General features: G+C 42.8%; 1 protein-coding gene across 6 annotated transcripts in view; it reads left to right on the top strand.

Annotated features, from left to right (window-relative positions):
• The first annotated feature begins 651 nt into the window (after positions 1 to 651).
• Positions 652 to 12,409, top strand: part of QDPR (quinoid dihydropteridine reductase) — a 32,040-nt gene continuing 20,282 nt past the window's right edge. For 4 of the 6 annotated variants that reach the window (XM_083366949.1, XM_083366952.1, XM_083366951.1 and 1 more), the window contains exons 1-4: positions 652 to 797; positions 1,179 to 1,271; positions 3,947 to 4,043; positions 5,648 to 5,788. In XM_083366949.1, the coding sequence (XP_083223075.1) occupies positions 705 to 797; positions 1,179 to 1,271; positions 3,947 to 4,043; positions 5,648 to 5,788 (424 nt within the window). In that variant the 5' untranslated portion in view covers positions 652 to 704. The remainder of the gene's footprint in view (positions 798 to 1,178; positions 1,272 to 3,946; positions 4,044 to 5,647; positions 5,789 to 12,409) is intronic. The other 2 variants (XM_083366950.1, XM_083366954.1) reach the window with 2 other exon arrangements.

Below are 12,409 nucleotides of genomic sequence, written 5' to 3'. Positions count from 1 at the left end.
TTATTCCCGTTTTGTTTCTTCACTTCAAAATAAGATATATGCAGTGTGCATAGGTATTTGTTCATAGTTTTTTTTTAATTATAGTCCGGCCCTCCAACGGTCTGAAAGATCGTGAACTGGCTCCGTTTAAAAAGTTTGAGGACCCCTGTTTTAGGCAGTCCAGAAAGTTTATCGGATGGTTAAGGAAGGGGTGTTGAGTGCGACAGGGGAGGGGGAATCTGTGTCGGGGATAGGATATAAAAATGTGTCAAACAGTTCTGTAAGGTGCGGCTGAACTGTGTTTCAGTCCACCAAGCCTTTGCAAACGCTTCTTTTGAAATAAAAACTTTGTTGCTGGGATTCCAAGTGAGTTTATTTGTTTTGGATCTTGAGCCACGTTCCAAATAAGATGAAACTCTTGCCAGGTTTACTCTCCCGCCTTTGGAGGATTTGTGCACATCTCCCTGCTAGATTCGCTGAAGCAGCATGCTGGCTGAGGGGATTCTGGGAGATGGCTCCCCGCCGCTTAAAGTTACCGAGACTGACAAGCACAGCTCTTGAAAGTCCGCCCTCCCTGTGCGGATGAGACAAACTAGGTTAGCCTAGCAGGGGGCGTGCCTCTTTTTCCGCCACTTAACCCACCCAGCGGGGGCGGAGAGCTCGGGTGCCCGCCTTCCGCTTTCCTTTCTCCGCAAGAGCTGCTGCTTGTCGTCGGAGTAGCGGTCATGGCAGCAGGGGAGGCCTCCCGGGCGTTGGTTTACGGCGGTAGAGGGGCGCTGGGCTCCGCCTGCGTGCGGCACCTACGGGCGAAAAACTGGGTAAAGACCTGGCGGGGTGCGGAAAGGTTGGCAAAAGCCGCTCTGCGAAGCTCCGGCCTTAATGCAATAAACCTTGGAGACAGCGACTTTCTTGCACCCTCGGATGCAAGGAAGGGGGGCGGCTCGGTGGTGGGGAGGCCGCTGTGCAAAGGAAGGAACGTACACGCAAAGGTGTTGCATGCTTCTGGCCCGGGAGAGAAGCTGCGTTGCCCTTAGCAAAAGACTGGCCGGGCGCGGAGAGGCGGTTGCAACGAAGCCCTTCGCTCTCTGCAGCGTAGCTTTGGGGCAAATGCTTGCCAACATATAAGTATATGTTACAAACCTCAAAACAAAATCTTGGTGTGTGTGTGTGTCTGTGTTTTTCCCCCCCTCCCCCCGCAGTGGGTGCTCAGCATTGATTTAGCAGAAAACCAAGAGGCGAGCGCCAACGTCGTGGTGCAAATGGGCGATTCGTTTGTGGAACAAGCAGAGCAGGTAAAAAAAGGGATTCAAGCTTTTAAGCATTTTGCGATTGGAAAAGAGCCCAGAGAAAACTGCGGAAATATTGACTTCAGTTTCCTACCCAAAGCTTGAAATATTTGCAAGTAGATTCCATTTCTTAGGGCCAGATTAGGAACACAAATGGCAGGTAATCAATCACTGTTCCTAATTGTCCTAAATCCCATTCTAGTTGGGAGATTCTGGGAATTGAAGTCCATGAATCTTAAAAATTGCTAAGGTTGGGAAATCCTGTTCTAAATCATTGCAAAATCAGGTGGAGTCTGGTGGCATCTTTTTCAGAGGAACAAATATGAAGGCATTGAAATGAAAAACCATTGTTCCAAAAATATGCTACTAGACTCCTCATTTTTGACTACCATATACTAACTGCTGTTCTCCCATAATATCCATAAAAATTAGGACGCACTGAAGGGTGGATACTATTCTGATTGAAGTTTTGCCTTTCAGGTGGCTGCTAAAACAAGAGTGCTGGTGTTGGAAACCCTGAAGAAACATTTCACAACTGTTTATTCCATTACAGGAGTTAGGCCTTTAGTAAACCTGAGGATTTTGTATTGATTAGTATATTGGAGAAAAAGGAAAATATCCTAGAGTCCAATTTGTAGACCTCCGTTAGATGTGTTATATAGGTAATCCTAGACTTTACAGCCATTTGTTTAGTGACCATATAATTACAGTGGTACTGAAAAACGGGGGAAATTTCTCATACTTATGACCATTGCTGCATACCCATGGTCATGTGATCAAAATTTGGGCGCTTGGGAACTGCTTTATATTGTATTTATGATGGTTGCAGTATCCCGGGGACATGGGATTCCCTTTTGTGACCTTCTGGCACTTAACAATCATGTTACTAACTTAACAATTGTGGCAAGAAAGATCGTAAAATGGGGTAAAACCTACTTAACTGTAAGTTTTTGGGGTTCAATTGTAATTTTGTTCAACTGTAATTTTGTGTTCAATTATGGTGTAAGTCAAGAACTACAGTAGCGGCCAAAATTATGGAAACCTTTTGGGAAAAGTGTACATTTGAGGTTTGATGGCTAATACCACTTTTTTTGTAGTAGTACATTAAAATTATATATCAATGGAAAGATAATTTAATCAATGCAACATTATTTGTTCAATTGTCTGCACTGTATTCTATGAAAAGTTATAGCCAAATAACCAGAAAAAGGAAGCACAACTTGCTTAAGTTTAGTGAGCTTGTAAAACGGAATAAAATTAAAGTAATGGTGCAAAGAGTTGACTGGTTGCCCAGAAAGTAAAGTAAAATAGTATTATTAAGTGAACAAGGCTACAGTTATAAAGAAATTAGAAGAAAAATTGGTGGAAACTTAACCAAAGGTGACATTTCTAAGTTTTTGAAGAAGTATAAGGAGACTCAGTCACTACAAAACCACACTGGTAAAGGCAGGAAAATGTGCACAACAGCAAGTGATGATAGAAGAATTAAAAGACTGTGCCTATGTGACAGAAGAAAATCATCTGGGTGTATACAAGATGAAACGGCACAATGCAATGTGAAGTTGAGTGCAAGGACTATTCGGCGTAGACTGCAGGAATTTGGCCTAAAATCTAGAATTCCACAAAAGCATTTTTATCTTTCAAATGTTGAAAAAAACTAAACTGGGCTGTACACTTTTCCCAAAAGGTTTCCACAATTTTGGCTACTACTGTATCTGTGTTTTCAGTGCATATTAAAAAAAAAGGATTTCCTGTGTTGCCATCAAAGTCGCCATCCTGACTTTTTTGACAGTCCTCTTGGGAGTAATATTTTTGGTGCATGCTGAGCCACTGTTTGTGAGAGATCCACAGCTGAGAATGGAAAAGAGGGCTAGACCAGCGTTACAAAGCATAGGCTTATATTAAGCATTATGCTTTGCATTCTTGCTCCTATTTAGCGGTAGGGATGTATGGTTCATGCATGTTAATGAGATGAAAATTCAGGGGAAAAGGACTACGAAAAGTTTTGCAAAATTCCCCATTCCATTAGTTACATTAGGGTCTGCTCTGCAGCTTTCTGTCATATTTCACTCCTGAAACAATCAGTCTTATATTTCCCAGTAGCTTTCCAAAACCTGTTTTGTAAGTCTTGCTCAGTCTTAACTCATCCAAACAAATTTTGATGCATTTTGATGTAGGAGGGCAGTGACATCCCTGCCTTCCTACCCCTCACCCCCAAGGAAAAGAAGCCACACTTTCCTCCCTTAGATCCCATTTTCTGTTATTTTCATGTCAGTTATTTTTCAAATTCCCAATGTTGTTAATAAAATGGTGAAAAGAATATGATGATTGCTTTGTCGCAGGTAAGGAAGGAGCTTGGAAAGTTCTCCTTGTTAACCAGGCAAGTAGAGCTCTTTCTACTCCTTTACATCTGAGTACGAGAAGTAAGAAAAAAACTGCAACCTGGCTACTTTAGTTTAATAAAATCTGTGCTAAAGCCGGATGATTTCAGATTACAGGTTACAATCTGCCAAAAGCTTAACACCAACAAAGCCAGGGTTCTAATGATTCCATATGCAGAAATATTTATCTCATTTTAGAGAGTCAGTATACCACTTTGGTGAGGGCTGGTTGAAATATTTACAAATCAAAGTTGCTGGTTCTTGTTCTGTAACTGCTCCCCCAACTCTGACTTTTGAAAGGTGACGGAAAATGTTAGAAAAGTCCTGGGTGAAAACAAGGTGGATGCAATCCTCTGTGTGGCTGGTGGATGGGCTGGAGGCAGTGCCAAGGCAAACTGTAAGTTCACAAAATGCTCTCTGCTTTCTCTTTCCCGTGGTCGTTCAGAATGGCCTCTTTCTGGTCTGTGATGGAGCTGCTCAGCAAAGAATGCTGGAGCTGCCCCATTTAATGCCTTCCTGATGTCTCCAGCTCTGAAATTCCATTGATACAATAGCAGCTGTGAGACAACATCTGTTTCCTGACTTCCAGCAGTGTCCTGGACTGGCTGGCATTGAAAACAAAGCCTGTTGGGAGAAAAATAGACCTCACAGCAGGTTTCTAATTTTCTAAGTTTAAATGCATTTCAGTAGGGCTGTGTTGCACAGTTGAGTCTGCCTTGAAGCTGTGTATGCTTGCCAAGATAGCGACTAGAAAGTATTTGGGATTTCTATTTTACTTATTTGATTTTTATCCCACCTTTATTACTTTATACAGTGCTTTCAGAAAATATTCAGATCCCCTTCACTTTTGTCAATTTTGTTATGCTGTAGTCTGATTCTGCAGTTGTTCGAATTTATTTTTATCATTAATCTACACTTAGTACCCCATAATGACAAAGTGAAAACAGAATTTTAGAAATGTCTAAATTTATTAAAAAGAAAAAAACTGTAAGTAACTCAAGGTGGTGAACATACATAATACACCTTCTTCCTCCTATTTTTCCCACAGTAACAACACTGTGAAGTGGGTTGGTTGAGAGAGAGTGATTGGCCCAAAATCACCCACCCAGCTTTCATGCCTAAAGTGGGACTAGAACTTATAGTCTTCTGATGATTGGCCCAAAGTCATGCAGCCAGTTTTCATGTATAAGGCGGCATTAGAACTCAGGCCTCCTGGTTCCTTGGCCAGCACTACTGGCTCTCAGATATGGATTATATTCCATACGCATAATATTTAACAAAAAGATTTGCATGGGCCATGTAGGGCAGCAATAGGTTAGTGTAGATCTTCCCTTTACATAACCTGATGTTAGTAGAAACAGTTCAGATTGTTCAAATGCATCTTTTGTGTAATGGTTGAACTGCAGACCTGGCATCGTGCTTCCTGCAAAATAAAATGGCCTCCTTTAACTTGCAATCCTAGTATGTAAGAAGATTTAAGTCCCAGTTTGTTGGTTATGGGAAATGGAGTTAGCAACCTATGAAGCTGATCAAAGGCATTGCTGTACATTTTCTGTTTTTCACTCCTGTCTGTCTAGAAACCAGATGGTTAATAGGGGAGTGTGAACTTGAAGCAGGATTGAGTCTCATTAAATTTAAAACAGATTTAAAAAAGTGTTGAGAAATGAGCACAAATATATTGCACTTGACAAATTATGTTTGAACTGGGAGAATGATCTAGATGTTCTGAAGACTTCCTTTGAATGTTACACGTGTCTGAATGCCATCAGTTGTTTTTTAATGTATGCCCATCCCATTGTTAAATCCACAAGTATCTGATTAGGCAGGCTGGAGTTAAATTCCTATTTCATGTCTGGCAGCTAAGCTAGGGAGCAGTTCTCAGGTGTCTTATGCAGAACAAGACCTCATTGGGCTAAGAGAACAGTTGGTGATGCTCTCTGCATAAGGTGAATATGTTTCATGATGTCTAATGTGTTCCATATCTTCTTGTCCATTCATTAGCTTTATACAAAAACAGTGACCTGATGTGGAAGCAAAGTGTTTGGACATCAACCATCTCTACTCACTTGGCTACAAAATACCTGAAGGAAGGGGGCTTATTAACTCTAACAGGTGCAAAAGCAGCATTAGTTGGAACGCCAGGTAAAATGGAAATGTTCCTGGGGTGTGCATGTTGGTTTGGTCAACATTTTCCTTGGCCTTTAATATTCAGACTGGAAATTTCAGTTGTAGAAATTCTGTCCTCCAGGGACAACTTTTAAAATTCTGTTATGATTGAATGTATAGGTTAGGAAGAATGTATGTATGTTTGTGGAAAGCTTTTAGCTTGTACAGAAAGTGCTTTAGCTTGAATATAAGTTGCAAAAAGGCTAAGACCTAAGCTTGTATTTTGTTCCCTAAGTAATAATGGTGATTCTGCTGGTTTACTTTGGATTAGACCTTTGTATTTTCTTGCTTCAAATGACCTTCAAAACTCTGACTCAATCCTTACAAAATAGGGCTGGCCCTATTAGTAGTTTTGTGTTTGTATAAAGTCTATAGAAATGTGCTTTCTGCTAAAAATTTAAATTCCCATTCTGCTATGGGAATCCATATTGAAACAGTGACTAATGTAATCAAATCAATGTTAATAACATTTGAAAAATTGCAAATGAAAAAAATCTGTCTTTGACCATTGAAATACTAACAGTTTTCACCAATCTTTTGCTGAATTGGCAGAGAGCTTCTAGTTCAAATCAGGGAATCTGCTTTTGTATATAAAACTCCAGCTCAAAGAAAAGGTGGAGGATTAAGGATTTCTATTTTCATTAACAGAGTAGTGTCTGAAATATATAGTAGGATATCATTAGTAGGATATCCACATTCAGATAAGGTCTTTGATTCTAAATGAATTTAGATGTCTTTTTTGGTTACAATTCACATTTTACCCTTCATTTAAGAAAAAAAGTACCCAGGGCAAGTAGCAGAATAAGCAGTTTTGTGGTAAGTAGGTAGAAAGGAAGGAAGGGACTTCCAATCTAAATTCATAAATATGGAATAGTTTAATAAATTCATTGGTTCATTTTATAATACAGATAGTCCTCAACTTACAACCATTCATTTAATGACCATTTGAAGTTACTATGGCAATGAAAAAAAAGACTCAGCAGTTCCAAGAAGGTTCTACACCCATTTGCACTATTCCGGACCCTGAAGACACAGACAAACCTCCAAGTGGCCTCAACGACTAAAAGAATGCAAATTACATTCCCCACCGCCCAATCAGAGCTGAAGAAGCTTCTTGGATGAGAAGCAAAACATCTTCAAAGAAAAACAAGAAAGTCCAGTTGCCTCTTGAAAAAAACAGACAAAGTGAGTGGGGAAGCTGGCAGGGGAGATCCCAACTTGCAGTTACATTATGTCTTGCTTAACAACTATTGCAAAAAAGGTTATAAAATAGGTGACATGATACTTCACTTAGTAACTAGATTGCTTAACAACAAATATTGTGGTTGTAAGTCAAAGGACTATCTGTAAAACAAAATTTCAAGCATTGGTATTTATTATTAAATACTAATTTTTAATGAGTTACAAAAAACCACTAAAACAGCAACTTGAAACAGTCCATAATATATTTTAAATTAAAATATATAGTTTAAATTAACATATTTGAAAGTCATTTTTTGAGCCTGCTTTTATATTCCCACGCTGATGCAATGAATGTGGGCTTCAAGAGGCCGATGTCAATGCTGCAAACATTGACATGTTTTGCACTATAAGAGACAGCCTGTTACTTTAATTGCTTCATTTGGGAGGGAGGATTCTACCCGGTTGTTGTGAGAAGATTAGAAAGCCCGTGTACGGAATGGGAAGTGAAACCTCATATGTAAAACTAATTGGATAATGTGATTTATGACGTGTAGATAAGGGCGGGGATTGTGTGTGTGTATGATGGGTTTGTGGGGAGGAGATTTCAGATTCTGGCATCCCTCCACGAGTGCCGATGTTTCGTTTCATTACTAAGACTTTTTAGATAATATGCCTGCAATTTATTTGAATTGTATCATTTAGTGGAACCATGACATCATGCCAGAATCTCTTTCCTTTCAAAGGGGGGTCCTGAACCACCATGGCTGTCTCTGATAAGAGAGATAAGCTGGCAAAGATTCAGGGAAGAATCCTCAGGTTGGAAAGGGAAAGCCTGGCTCCTGGCGAAACTTCTGAAGAGGAAATAATAGATAGTTTTCTGTGGGAAGATGAATTTGGGCCGATCTCCAAACCTCAGTAGATAATTGAGCTTATCTTGTCATCAACCTGGAACCACTCCAGTGCAGAATACGGAGGCCAAACTGTGCTGCAAGAGGCCCCAGAAGCAGAATGGGGGGGAGATGCCAGATCATCAGCCACTGAGAATCTGGGTGAGTGGAAAATCCTGTCTGCAGATCAGACTGCCTACCAGCCCCAGGACTCCCCTGCCAAGCCCTCCAGACCCATAGAAACAGAGGACCCCAGCCTGAGGCCTCTGCAACAATGGGAGGTTGGGAAACCCCACAAGTGATAGGCTAACAACCTCTGAGCTTGCCCCAGCTAATAGAAGCCTTGCACCAGCTGGGGGTGGTGCAGAAGCCTGGAGATCAAGAGCTGGTGGGAGGACAACAGCAAGGGTGACAGCAGCAAGACCCAAACGTGCAACCCCTGAACATACAGCAGGACCAGTGGGGCCAGCAGCAACTGGAGACACAACAACAGCAATGGGGCCCCCAGCAATCATTTAACCAACAACCAGGGTGGGGCCAGCAGCAATGGGGCCTCCAGCAACCAATGATGAGCCCACCCTTCAGAGCAACCTTCGATGGGCACTCAAAGAAACTGATTTTTTCCTCAACCAAGTTCGTTCTCACTTGAATTGCTGGGGTCACCTTTACCCAGAACAAGGTGCGATGGTCGATGTGATTGCATCCAGCTTAGAGGGAGAAGCATCTGAATGGTTGAACAATTTATATAACGAGCAGGCTCCTGAATTGGAGGACCCCCACCTGTTCCTCCTGGGGCTGAGGAAAAGATTTGAAGACCCATCCATTGCCCTCAAAGCAGAAGAACAAATCCATAAGATAAAGCAAGCTGGCTGGCCTGCCCTAGAGTATGTGCGGAGGTTCAAAAGATGGCAGGTCAGATAGAGAGATGGCCTGAGCAATCCATAATTCATCTTTTCAGAGAAGGATTAGACGACCACCTTTCTATGGCATGCATCTACCGAGCTGTACCTGACCAACTGCATGAATGGTACCAGGTAGCAATGAAATTAGACGTTCAGCTTGCCTGCTATAAGAAGCCTCACCAGCTTAACTTGAGCCAAGGTCAGAACAACCTGAATGGCAATCCCCCCCTGAAGATCTCCTACTACTGTGAGGGCTGAAAGACCCAAGCCACCTGTAGACCCGGCAATTAAGTGTTTCCAATGCGGACAGCAGGGACATCAAGCAGCGAAATGCCCGGTCCCCTTCCCCCAATGGCAGAACAGACCAGGACCAGCAGTGAGAGAGACCTGCACAGCGGCTAAATGGAGAGAAATCCAACCAGATGACACAGGAACCTTTTGTCCAGGTCACATCCCCCACACGGGAGGACACCAGAACTCAAACTGGATCCACCCCCATTCTACCCTCTTTGGACAGCGACAATGAAGGGGAGAACGACCCGATGGTGAGTCGACGCATCCTACCCTTTTTATTGCCTGCTAAACTCATAATCCCTAAGTCAGGGGCACAAGTAGACCTGAAAGTGCTAGTCGATACTGGCTGCTCCCGCTACATCATTAGCCTGTCATGTGCCCTGAGACTGGGCATACGGGCTAAGCCGCTCTCCAAACCTGTGAGGTTTGAGCGAACCGATGGCTCCCTAATGGGAGGGACTTTAGTCACGCAATTAACGGAGCCCTTATGCCTGGAAATAGGCGAGCACTGGGAGTTTATTCGCTTCCTGGTAGCTCCAAAGATGTCTGAGATTGTGATCCTAGGACTAGCCTGGCTAGACAAATGAAAGCCATTTATCTGGTGGGGAAAAAGGAATGAGAACTGTGAGATTACCCATAGGGCCCAATCCCCCCATTGATTCAACAGATGTTACAGAGGATTTTAGCCCACCAATGAGCAAGCGCGCATGGCTACGTTATGGCCACCTGGCAAGCTGCTCATTCCCAGCGAGTACCAGGACCTAGCGGAGGCGTTTAGTGAGAAAGAATGCAATACCTTGTCTCCTCACCATCCCAATGTTCTATTGAACTGTTACCAGGGGCCAAACTCCCCCGACCAAGAATGTACGCTATGTCCCCCCTTGAAATGAAGGAGATGCAGCGGTATGTCGATACAAACCTAGCGAGGGGATTCATTGAATGGGCCAAGTCTACTGTGGGAGCCCCTCTGTTATTCAAAGAGAAAAAAAGATAGGTCTTTTCGTCTCTGCGTTGACTATAAAGGCCTGAGTGCTGTGAGTGTCGAAAATAAATACCCTATCCCCCTCCTGAAAGACTTACCCACCTGGCAAAGGGGAGCGTCTTCACCAAGTTAGACCTGAGAGAAGCGTATTAGCGGGTAAGAATAAGGGAGGGGGACGTGTGGAAAACGGCCTTCAATTGCCCCTTAGGAAGCTACCAATTCAAAGTCATGCCATTTGGACTGAAGGGGGCCCCAGCCATGTTTATGCAGTTGATTAATGAGGTCCTACATGATCAATTATACAAAGGGGTTCTGGTGTATCTTGATGACATTCTGATATACAGTACGAATATGACTGATCACATAAGACTGGTCAGAGAAGTGTTAAAGAAATTATTGAATGCCAAAATTTATGTCAAATTATCGAAATGTGAATTGCACCAGATTATCTCAGCTATAGAATTTCTGACGAGGGCATCGAAATGGACCCAGCCAAAGTGAAAAGTATAATTGAATGGCAGCCCCCACAGACTCAGCTCCAAAGCTTCCTAGGGTTTACCAATTTCTACCATCAATTCATTCCCTCTTTTGCTGAGATTTCTCTACCCCTTACAGAACTACTCAAAACAGGCAAGGGAGGGGGAAAACCGTGACCTGGCCAGCCACTAGCATGGACTATGAGTTGTCAGAAACCTTTTGAGAATTTAAAAAGACTATTTGCGGCTGAACTGGTCCTAAAGCACCCCTGCCCCAGGGAGCCCTTTGTAATTCAAGCGGATGCCAGCGACGTGGCAGTTGGAGCTGTGTTACTACAAAAGAATAAAAGTGGAGTCCTACAACTTTGTGACTACACCTCCAAGAAATTCACGGAAGGTGAAAGGAGATGGACAGTCTGAGAGAAGGAGGCCTTCGCAATTAGGTGGGGGCTATTAAACTGGCGACACTATTTAGAAGGGAGCAAGGTGCCTTTTGAAGTATGGACAGATCACAAAAATTTAGAGGCACTAAAAACTCCCTGCAAATTGTCCCCAAAGCAGGTGAGATGGGCACAGTACTTTAACCGTTTTACCTTTACTTTAGAGTACATACCAGGAAGAAAAAATGTCCTAGCTGATGCGCTATCCTGACTGCCACAGTATAAAAGTGAACGCAAAGAGGTCTACGAGGCAATTATCCCCAGTGCGCAACCTGCTGCACAGCTCATGCCACGCAGAAACCCTAATCCTAATGACCCGGGAGTGAAGAAGATAAAACGAGAGCTCCTTACAGATCAATGGTTCAAAGATAATCAAACCTCCCTAACAGGCAAGGATGGTTTGGCATACATGGGGGGAAAATTGTATCTACCTGAAACCCTCCATCTCAATGTTCTCAGATATACCATCATGTAAAACAGGCTGGACACTTCGGATATTTAAAAACTCTACACCTCATCTGCTGGCAATTTTGATGGCCAGGGCTAAAACGAGATGTGGAAAATATGTCAAGAGTTGTACCGTATGTGCTACCATGAAAAGAATTCCAGGGAAAACCCCTGGGCTACTGTAGTCGGTGGCAGACCCTTCTCAACCATGGGAAGAAATAGCTATGGACTTTATTGTAGACCTACCCAACAGTAGAGGAAATAATGTCATATGGACTGTGATAGATCTGTTTTTGAAGCAGGCTTACATTGTCTCCTGTAAAGGACTCCAATCTGCACAACCACTGACTAAATTGTTCCTGAAACATATCTACTGACTGCATGGTGCCCCTAAGTGAATAATTTCAGATAGAGGAGTGCAGTTCATGGCGAAAATTTGGAGGAATTTCCTTAAATTAATTGGATCATCTCAAGGCTTATCTGCTCTTCATCCAGCTACCAATCGGGCTGCAGAATCTGCTAACAAAATGGTGGAGCAATATCTCAGATGCTGTGTTTCCTATCAACAGACAAACTGGACTAACCTCCTCCCCTTCGCCTAGGAGGCCTACAATAATTCTGTTCACAGCAGCACAGGCTACACGCCTTTCAGAGTAGCCACAGGAAAAGATGCCTGACTATCCTCAGGTGCCCTCTGATTCCCAGACACTTGATCAGTGGGTGAGGGGGTGGGAAGAGGTTTGGAGAAAGATGAAAATGGCGTTAAAAAAGACTTCTGAGACTTATAAAAAACAAGGTGATAAAAAGAGGGCTCCCCAAAGAACATTCCAAGTTGGGGAAAAGGTCTGTTTGTTGACCAAATACTTACTCCTTAAACTACCCAATAAGAAATTGGGACCGAAACTCTTGGGGCCTTTCCCCTTTGTGAAAATCATCAACCCGGTCACAGTAAAATTGAAACTACCCAGACTTTTGGGGAAAATTCAC

Source organism: Vipera ursinii (genome assembly GCF_947247035.1).
Source record: "Vipera ursinii genome assembly, chromosome: 7".
Classification (NCBI taxonomy): Eukaryota; Metazoa; Chordata; class Lepidosauria; order Squamata; family Viperidae; genus Vipera; species Vipera ursinii.
Note: the sequence above shows the minus strand (reverse complement) of the source record. Positions and strands in the feature narration are given on the sequence as shown.